Source organism: Mytilus trossulus, chromosome 5, assembly GCF_036588685.1.
Source record: "Mytilus trossulus isolate FHL-02 chromosome 5, PNRI_Mtr1.1.1.hap1, whole genome shotgun sequence".
Taxonomy (NCBI): Eukaryota; Metazoa; Mollusca; class Bivalvia; order Mytilida; family Mytilidae; genus Mytilus; species Mytilus trossulus.
In genome coordinates this window covers 20,623,133-20,633,418 of record NC_086377.1, presented here as the reverse complement: position 1 = coordinate 20,633,418, position 10,286 = coordinate 20,623,133, and the positions used below count along the sequence as shown (strand labels likewise).

General features: G+C 31.7%; 1 protein-coding gene across 1 annotated transcript; it reads left to right on the top strand.

The window, feature by feature from the left end:
• The first annotated feature begins 251 nt into the window (after positions 1-251).
• Positions 252-6,251, top strand: LOC134718640 (TNF receptor-associated factor 5-like). The gene is made up of 4 exons (XM_063581288.1): positions 252-342; positions 1,299-1,554; positions 2,519-2,788; positions 5,484-6,251. Exons 2-4 carry the CDS (start codon positions 1,314-1,316, stop codon positions 5,633-5,635), a joined length of 663 nt encoding a protein of 220 aa, XP_063437358.1. The 5' UTR covers positions 252-342; positions 1,299-1,313; the 3' UTR covers positions 5,636-6,251.
• The last annotated feature ends 4,035 nt before the right edge of the window (positions 6,252-10,286 follow it).

Here is a 10,286-nt window from a genome sequence, read left to right as displayed (position 1 = left end):
TCATAACATGCATTCTTGAGGAAATGTTATATAATAACAGTAAATTATTTGAAATTATAGACCCAAATTCTTTCACATTCATATTTAGCAATACATTTCAAGCATGACCATTATGACAGTATTCTTTTATCGAGCTGGAAAAAAACCATTTGAATATCATATATCATATTATTTTATGGAACTTTATTATATGCCTGTACTTATATTCGACTATTTTGTGTGTTAATTTTTTTAGAAACCAGATGGAAAGAATTAAGACGGTCATTCACACTCATAAGTCGAAAACAAACTGACAATGCCAAAGCAAAAAAAAAACAAACCCCAAAAAATCGAAAGCCTGCAGTAAGTTTGTGCTTTTCGTTTGTTTATGTTATTGTTTATGTTTCATATTTGTTTTACGTTCACTTTTGAACATAAATAAGGCCGTTAGATTTTCTAGTTTGAATTGTTCTACGTTGTCATTTCGTGGACTTTTAAAGCCGACCATGTGGTATGGGCTTTGCTCATTGTTAAAGGCCGAACTGTGACCTATAGTTAATGACTGTGCCATTTTTGATCTCTTGTGGAGAGCTGTTTCATTGGCAATCATACCAAATTTTATTTATAAACAAACCATTAATCTAGTGCATGATTTCTAATTATTAACTGTTTTGGGATTTTATCTAGTTGAGCCTGATTGCGTAATTTCAGTTTTCTATGATATCAAATGAGAAATTAATTCGAAGATCATTTTTATTCTTTTTATTTTGCAATTCACTCTTTCTTATGCGTACACTGTACCTCAATTTGTTTCTGCGACTTATAACGTTATATCGCCCCGATTTATGGCGTTTGGTCGACCCATTTATATCTTAATTCTATTTGGTTTTTAATAAATCTGATGAATTTATTTCCTTTTGCTTTTGGCATGCATTTAATGGGAATGAAATGATAAATATCGTTGAACTTCGAATACAAGGGGAATTCCCAAACAACATCTTGACAATCGCGTTACAGTGAGGTGAGATGTATTGATGATTCTTCATTCGACGATCTGTAAAATACTTATTGTTTTTGTGATAGAGACTTAAAGTAAGATAGTGTTTTTAGGAGCAAACATGCATGTCTTCTGAGATGAACTTCATATGGAGGTAATCACATCATGAACTTTTTTTTTAAATTCAGTCGCTGAACTTTATAAGATAGAGTTTATTGGGATTGCAAATGAACTGTGCAGATTCAATTAATAAAATCAATGTTTCGATGATGTCATATTTTACGAGAAAATTGAATATATGATAACTTTTTTTCTATTTCAGACACTTCTGACAGCAATGGCACAGGTGCATTGCTTTTACGTTGAATGTCCCAAAGGTTGTGGTAAAAAAATATATGATTTGGATGATTATCACATGATAGTATGTCCAAAAGAAGTCATACAATGCATCTACTGCAGTGAAAGATTTGAACGATCAAATTTTCATCTTCATTTAAAATATTGTTCCGCTATGCCAAGACCAAAACTCCACAAAGGAACCTGTCCTGAGTGTCTACCAAATCTTACATGTACCAAAGGTTTGATCATTACTAATATATTAGAATTCTGAACAAAACGTCACATGAAGTGCTTCTTGAATATATAATACATATGAAAGTACAAAATATAAAACACATTAATAAACTACGAAATAAAACTTGGTAATAACCAGCTGACTGCAGTTGATGCAATTTTTATTCAATTGCAATTATGAATGCCTTATGAATTATAAGTGTAAAACAACTAAAACAATGTAAGAAAATACAAAAGCGTATTTGAAGAAAAATAGAGATCATTGTCATATCCATTTTAAACTCTCGGTAATATTGCCTGATATTGTGCAAAAATAAAATGCATTTCATGATGATATTGACGAAAACTTGTCAACGGTTTGTATGAAAACATCACGTAATAAAAAAATCACTCAGATGAAGTCAACATTAAATTTCGAAATGGCATTCAACACAAACATATCTAATAGCATACAGACTGTAAACACATAAAATAACTGTTAATGGTTCATATTCCTGAGGGAGTTTTAATTTGAATTAGGAAAGGGCAAATCAACAAATCAAAATACTGAAGTTTAAGTTTAATTATTAAAACAATTTATTCATGCAGTATTATTCAGGCTTATTAGTGTCATCATTACGGGCGTAGTGATCTTTATGATAAGTATTAACACCTGCCTAAAATAATTTATATTTGTTTGGTATTAAACAAGATAGGACTTTTGTCATGTATCTTTTTATAGAATTTACGTCCCGTTAAAGAAAGTCAACAGATGTTTAAAGGTCATTCACAATCATGAGTCGATAAAAAGTTAACAATGCAATGGCATGGAAAACAGCAACAAAAAGACCATCAACAGTACACAAAAACAACATTAAACAAATGTAGAAAAAAGAGGCAAAAGTTTAAAAAGAAAAAAAATCATAAACTTTATAATGAAGTATAATTATGCTAACATATCTTAAACGTCATAATTACCTAATTTTGCAGAAATGGAATGTGGGGGGAAATATCCAATGGACGGAAAGCCAATACCGTGCCCTAATAAGTGGGAGTTAAGCATACTGCCATGGCAACTTGACGAACATATGGAGATGTGTCCAAAGCAAGAACTACCGTGTATTTATAGCGAATTTGGTTGTTCAGAAATTCTGGAAAGATCTAAAATGACAAATCATTTACATGCATGTTTGACGAATTCAATGCCAAGGAAATATCGGAACAGTGAAGGTCAATGGACAAGTAAAAGCTGTCCAATGTGTAAGTTTAAACCGTGAAAAATAGATACCCGAGTCTTTTAATTAACTAGTTATAACTACTTAAAATAATCCTCTCCAAATAAGTCAATATACAAATGTTCAAAATGACAGCAATATAAAATTGAGAATGAAAATTGGGAATGTGTCAAAGTGACAACAACCCGACCAAATAAGAAAAAAAACAACAGCAGAAGGTCACCAACAGGTCTTCATTGCAGCGAGAAATTCCCGCACCCGGAGGCGTCCTTCAGCTGGCCCCTCAACAAATATATACTAGTTCAGTGATAATGAACGCCATACTAATTTCCAAAATGTACACAGGAAACTTAAATAAAATAATTCAAGACTAACAAAGGCCAGAGGCTCCTGACTTGGGACAGGCGCAAAAATGCAGCGGGGTTAAACATGTTTGTGAGATCTCAACCCTCCCCCTATACATCTAACCAATGTAACAAGGTAAACGCATAACAATACGCACATTAATATTCAGTTCAAGAGAAGTCCGAGTCTTTATTCAGTGTAATATGAAAAATATACTTAACTCTTTAAACACACAAAAGAACCAAAACCGAACAGAAATCATTCAAGACTAATAAAGGCAAGAGGTACAGGCGCAATAACGAGGTGGAAAAAGTGTTTTGTGAGATCTCAACCCTTCACCTAGATCTAGCTAATGTAGCAATACGCAGAGAAAAACTTAGTTAAAACAAGTCTGAGTCCGATTTTGTAACAAAAGAAACTACGCAAAATAACAATTATACATGATTAATAAAGAGCAACTAGCATTTACTTATATTAAAGTTCGATACCTCAATCAAACTGATTGAAAAATTACGTTTTCATCATATCAAAATACAGCACAATCTATCGCGTTAGAATCATAGTATCATATCATCGTAATACGCATGAGAAGAACTGATTTTATAAAAAAATATGTATATTGCTGATGCGAAGACCCTCTAAGATAATCAATATTGAAATATATTACGGATTACAAATGTGTCGAGGTTTGTGATTGGATAACAACACAGAGATGTCAGTATATATTCAGGAAACTGCCGGGGTATATACGACGTTTTTATCCCCAATTGGAACCTCTAAAACGTCATCATAAAACCGGTTACTATGTGACGTAGTCAAAAGCCATCAGACTGTCAGAGGCTCACAGAGGGAAAATAATGACGTGCTTCAGTCAATAAAACATTTTTGATACAAAATCACGCAATTTACACTTTTAATACTTAAATTTAATGTTAAAACTGTTATTATTAATTATTACATACACGATAATATTATGTTCACAGCAAATTAGAAAATCCTTTACGTATGCCGAACATATCAGGTTGTGTTTTTCAACTGATATAATATATGTGTTGTCAACAAATACCTGCTCTGGAAAATAACATTAAGTCAGGGGTAATCCGTAATATATGTGTAATTCAGGTCTCAGACAGGGTATATACTGTGACATTCCCGGCTTAGGGCTTATATCCCCTTCGCCTTCGGCTCAGGGGATATAAACTCTAAGCCGGGAATGTCACAGTATATACCCTGTCTGAGACCTGAATAACATATAATGAAATCATTAATAAGGGGACAAAGTCCCCATATTACAGTAGAAAAATCAGTAAAAAAGAATAAAAAAACATCGGGAAAATTTCTTGAATTTTTCATTGTACAAATGAAATTAAAATTGTTAACTTTCTTTGTCAGTTTTTTTAATTCCTGCATTTGTGCAGAAATCTTCTTCCTCCCTCCGGTTAAGTTTTTCATGAAACTTTGTGTGAAATATATTTTCATCAGTACAGCAAAATATAGGAAGGAACACAACAACAATTTCATTTTTAATTATTCTTTTATATGAAAAAATGTTACCTGATGATAGCGTTTCTTTGTCTACATTAAATACGATGTAATAACGAAAATCTCTAACAACAGAACCAAAATTGGAAACGATACAGTATGTCCGTTTCTTTGTTAACAGATTTTGAAGTTGTCATGTGTTTGAATTAAAATAAATAATTCTTACAAACTTCGTCCCCTTTCACATATTAACCTGACAACATTTCTGAATAAGTCTGTTTGTAGGTTTGGTTAGCTTTTAAGTTGAATGCCGAGTTTGTTGTGTTTTGTATACAATATTACCATAAAAGATTGGATGTGAAATATCTGAAGGTTGAAGATGTCTGCATGTTTAGATATACGAATGATGAACAAATTACATTTGTTGAAGTAAATGTTTTGACTAGTTTGCGCTTTCGAAAACCCTTGTGTAATAAGGTGGACTTATTTATATTCGTGGGTACCTATTTGAGGATTGAGGAACACTTGCATTTTAGTGGATAATTAATTTCGTGGTTTTCCAAAAAATGCATTATATTTTACAGGAAATTTGCAATGCGTTGAACAATTAGATTTGTGGTTTCCCTGTACCAAAGAAATCAACAAAAATTGGTATCCGACGAATATTAATGAATCCATAGTAATAAGTCTCAAATAAATCTTTCTCGGTACGAGTTGGAAAAGTATAACACACGACGATATACCGTACTAGTATTGACCTTATTTTAAAATTTACAGCCTGCAATTACAAATGTAAATTTTATAATACGTAAATATATGATAACGTTTAATGTTATATAATGTTATGTTTTGCCAGATAAACAAATGTAGATTTTTAACTTTGTATTGTGCAGCCAACTCTCACTGTGAAACGTGTATCAACCTCAACTGCAATTACAAAGATAGCTGTGAACTTGTTTACTGTAACAATGATTGTGGTGCAAAATTACATAAATGCAAACTTGATGATCACAAGGAAGTATGCAGTAAAGAAATTTTACCATGATTCACCGGCATCTGCATTAAAATAAAGAATTTAACGATAAAAAATGTACCATCCTTTATGATTATTATCAAAGCATTTGTCTTGAGTATCAATTAAGCTATATATGTTCAAAATGTTCAATTAATATTAAAATATTTTATATATTTCTAACAAAAAAAAATAAAAATGTAGTGTTGGTTAAAATGGTACACATATTTTTAAGTAAAAATATAAAAACAAATAAGGTAAAAACAAAATGAGAAAATCAATCGAATAGGTCAGTTTCCAGCGCAATCAGAAAATAATTTTGTACAAATTATGAATTTTCGTGACAAAAAAGTATATGTTTATATCATAAGTTTTATAATAAAAACTAGCTGTTTAGTTATAAAAAACAAATGCATATTTTTTTTTAATTTAAAGTTTCATATTACTTTAACATTGATTAAATGGTGTTCGCTAATATCTACATTTTCTACGTTGTATGTCAATTATAATCTATTTAAGTATTACAACTTGGAAAAAAGACATTTGTTTGACTACATTTTAAGGTTATTATATTGACACAAATATTCAGAGTGTATGCTTTTTGTGGTAGTTACTACCATTAAAATATATTAAAAAGTACATAGCAAGATATTTTATCAGTTATTTTGTATCACGTAACATGCTTTTTAGTGTTGTTAATTTTTTATTCATTACCATTCGATTACAAGCCTGGGTTGGGATAGGCACATACATACAAAATGTGTGGTTAAACATGTTAGCGTGATATCGACGTTTCCCTAACCTGGGACAGTAGTGTAACAGTATAACATAAAAACGACCAATACATATCAGTTGAAAAAGACTTAACTCATCAGATGTGTACAAATAGAAATTCATCTAACAAAAACACAGAGTGGACGTGGCCGGGTACTTGTATATCCAAATAACAAAAAGACACTAGTAACTGATCTGAGAGTACTCGCAGTAACTAACAGTTAGTTCAAAGCCACTAACAACTAATTAAAAAACATGCATTTTAGACTAAATTATCAACCAGTACACTTCCAACATCCAATGGATTTGTGTAAAGACGTCATAAACAGTCATGGAAAAATATGACCTGGTGCAATGCCAAGATACAGGTATTGACAGATTGTAGTTCCATGATTATGTATATGTATATGTATATAATAAAAGCGTTTAGTTTGATTTTAATTTATGAAATCAGTATCAATACCAATAAAACAATATTCAATGTTCTAATTACTATGTGGAATTGGTAACTTTTTAGATAAGTTTATTTAAAGAATTTAAAAGTCTGTATAGCTACCACGATCGTTTCTTAATTTCTGGACACAAATAACAACATACCCATACAAATGACGATGTGCTATCACTTTTGAAATATATTTTCTACAGAAACAATAAAATTTCAAAACCAAATCTTAATATATATATATATAGAGGAATTCAATAAAAGTTTTAAGTATTTGTTGGTAACAAAATACCTGGTTTGATAATTTACCAGTAGTACATAGATTTCGTTCGTTAAAATCAAAAACGTCACACAAGACAAAACCCCACGTTTTAAGTCCGGGCTGATACACTTCAGAGTCGGAAAATGTTTTCTGTTATCGCATAGTAGCTCTGGTATTTGCGGTTGCGGTGTAAACTTATTTCGTAAAAGCCTTATATTTAAGAAGGTGAACTACCCGGATGCTTCATACTTTGTTTATAGATACTTTATGTTACGACGTTTCCGTCTGTCACATGTCTTTTATTCTTGACCTCATTGTTTTTGTTTCAGTGACTAATTGAAAACAAAAGTTCATATTTTGCACTGTTAATTTCTTTCTTATTATGAGTAATATAGTAACTATATTTGGTATGCACTGTCCTCATGTCTGTCAGTTTCACTTGACTTTAACCTCATTTCATGCATCAGTTGACAAGGTTAAGTTTTGGTGGTCAAATCCATATCTCAGATATTCTAAGCAATAGGGTTAGTATATTTGGTGTATGAATTGCAAGGTGTACATATCCAACTGGTAAGTGTCATTTGACCTTGACCTTATTTTTATAGTCCAGTGGTATTGTTTTTTTTTTGTGTTTTTGTGTTTTTTTTTCTTATATTGTATGCGATAGGTCTAATAAATTTAGTGTAGGTAATGATTGTATGGTGTACATGTTTCACTTGCAGGTGTCACCTGACCATGACCTCATGATTATGGTTCAGTGATCACGTTAAGTTTTTGAGTTTTGGTAACTTTTCTTATACTATTTACAATAGATCAACTGTATTTGGTGTATCGAAATATTGTATGATGTACACGTCAGTCTCACAGGTTTTAAAGACCTTGACCTCATTTTCACGGTTCATTGCTCAGTGTTACGTTTTTGCGTTTAGGTCTGTTTTTCTTAAACTATAATCAATATATCAAATTCTAGCATGGATGGATTGTAAGCAGCATATGTCTGTCTGATAAGTAACATCTTACATTAAATCGCGAGGTTTAGCTAGCCGCACAACCAGGTTCAACCCACCATTTATTTCTAAAAATGTCCTGTACCAAGTCAGGAAAATAGCAGTTGTTATCCTAAAGTTCGTTTCTTTGTGTGTTGCATTTAAGTGTTTCTGTTGTGTTGCTGTTCTCTTCTTGTATTTGATGTGTTGCCCTCAGTTTTAGTTTGTGACACGGATTTGTTTTTTCTCTATTGATTTATAAATATCGAACAGCGGTATGCTACTGTTGCTTTTACTTGACCTCATTTGGATTATTCATAGGTCAATGTTACTAAAAGAAAAAAGGTCAATTAAATTTAATGCGTATATTGATAGTAATGTGAACATTTGTGCCTGGCATGGTTCATCTGACCTTAACCTTTACCTTATTTTCACGGTTTATTGTTCAATGTTTAGTTTTCGTTGTTAGGTATATTTCTTAGAAACTATAAGCAATAGGTCAGTTACATTTACTGTGTCGAATGATTGTAAGGTGTATCTAACCATGACCTCATTTTTAACCGGATTTTTTTGACAAAAATGTCACTTTTGATTTGAGGATGCTCGGCGGTCGGGCGGCAATCAAATATTGTCCGTGCATTAACTCATGAACCGTTCAACCAAAGCTTTTAAAGTTTTAATATGTTGTTACTGACAACTAAATGGAGGTCAAGTTCAATAATGGCGATTTTGACTTTTACCGTTCAGGAGTTATGGTTCTTGAAAGATTGAAAAATGGTGTTTCCAATCGTGTCCGTGCATTTTCTCATCAACCATTCAACCAAAGCTTTTCAAATTTTAATATGTTGTTACTGATGACAAAATGGAAGTCAAGTTCAATAATGACGATTTTGACTTTTACCGTTCAGGAGTTCTGGGTCTTGCAAGATCGTAAAATGGCGTTTCCAGTCGTGTCCGTGCATTTACGCATGAACTGTTCTACCAAAGCTTCCCAAATTATTTATATGTTGTTACTGATGACTACATGAAGGTCAAGTTCAATAATGCCGATTTTGACTTTTACCGTTCAGGAGTTATGGTTCTTGAAAGATCGTAAAATGGCCTTTCCAGTCGTGTCCGTGCATTTACGCATGAACTGTTCTACCAAAGCTTCCCAAATTTTTATATGTTGTTATACTGATGACAAAATAGAGGTCAAGTTCAATAATCATGATAATGACGATTTTGACTTTTACCGTTCAGGAGTTAGGCTTCTTCAAAGATCGTAAAATGGTGTTTCCATTCACGTTGTTGCATTTACTCACGAACCATTCAATCTAAGCTTTTCAAATTTTGATATGTTGATACTGATGACAAAATGGAGTTCAAATTTGATATTGACGATTTTCACTTTCGCTAATCATCAGTAATGGTTCTTGTGATATTGCCAGGACACAAATAAATGTTAATAAATCTGGTTTGCTGTCTTTGTGACAGCCTCTTGTATTGGATTATCCTAAGTTTATGTGATAGTTGTAGGAAAGCTTTATATTGAGGACTATCAACATAATAACAATGGTTAGTAAAAAGGCCAGAGTGTTCAGCGAGTGCACCCTTGTTTCCATCCATGTGTATGTTGTGCTTACTATTGTGAAAACTATAACTATAACTAGTTATAACTAATTACATTTGATGTATGTTTCACTATAATACGTCATTCGTATTGGCTAACTACCCATCACGTGTTATTACTTCAGCAATTGTAGTTCTCAATAAAACTTTTCATTCATGATAACACATGACACACAAGTGAATCAAATAAAAAAATGATAAAATTCGTGTTTTCATTATCCTTGCTAAAAAATGTAATTAAAATTGAATGCTTCTTTTTGTAACTTCATAGGGTTGTAAAAGCGTTGACCGTGTGCACATTTTAAGTATGAAGTAATGAATAAATTAATGCAGTTAATAATTATTTACATATTATCAAATGGTAAACAACATTAACAAGTTGTTTTAAATATTTTTTGCAGAAATAATTTATAATTCAATAAATCGTTGTCAAAATGGTTCAATGTCGAGTAATTTTTTTTTAAAAGACACAATTATATTAAAATTAAAACAAGCAAGCCTGGGAAGAGATTTTCAAATCAACGATGTGACTATTTACAAGGCTCAAATTTTTAATTGTGTAGAAAACAACTTTAATGTAAATCAATTTAGATTTGATTTGATTGATTT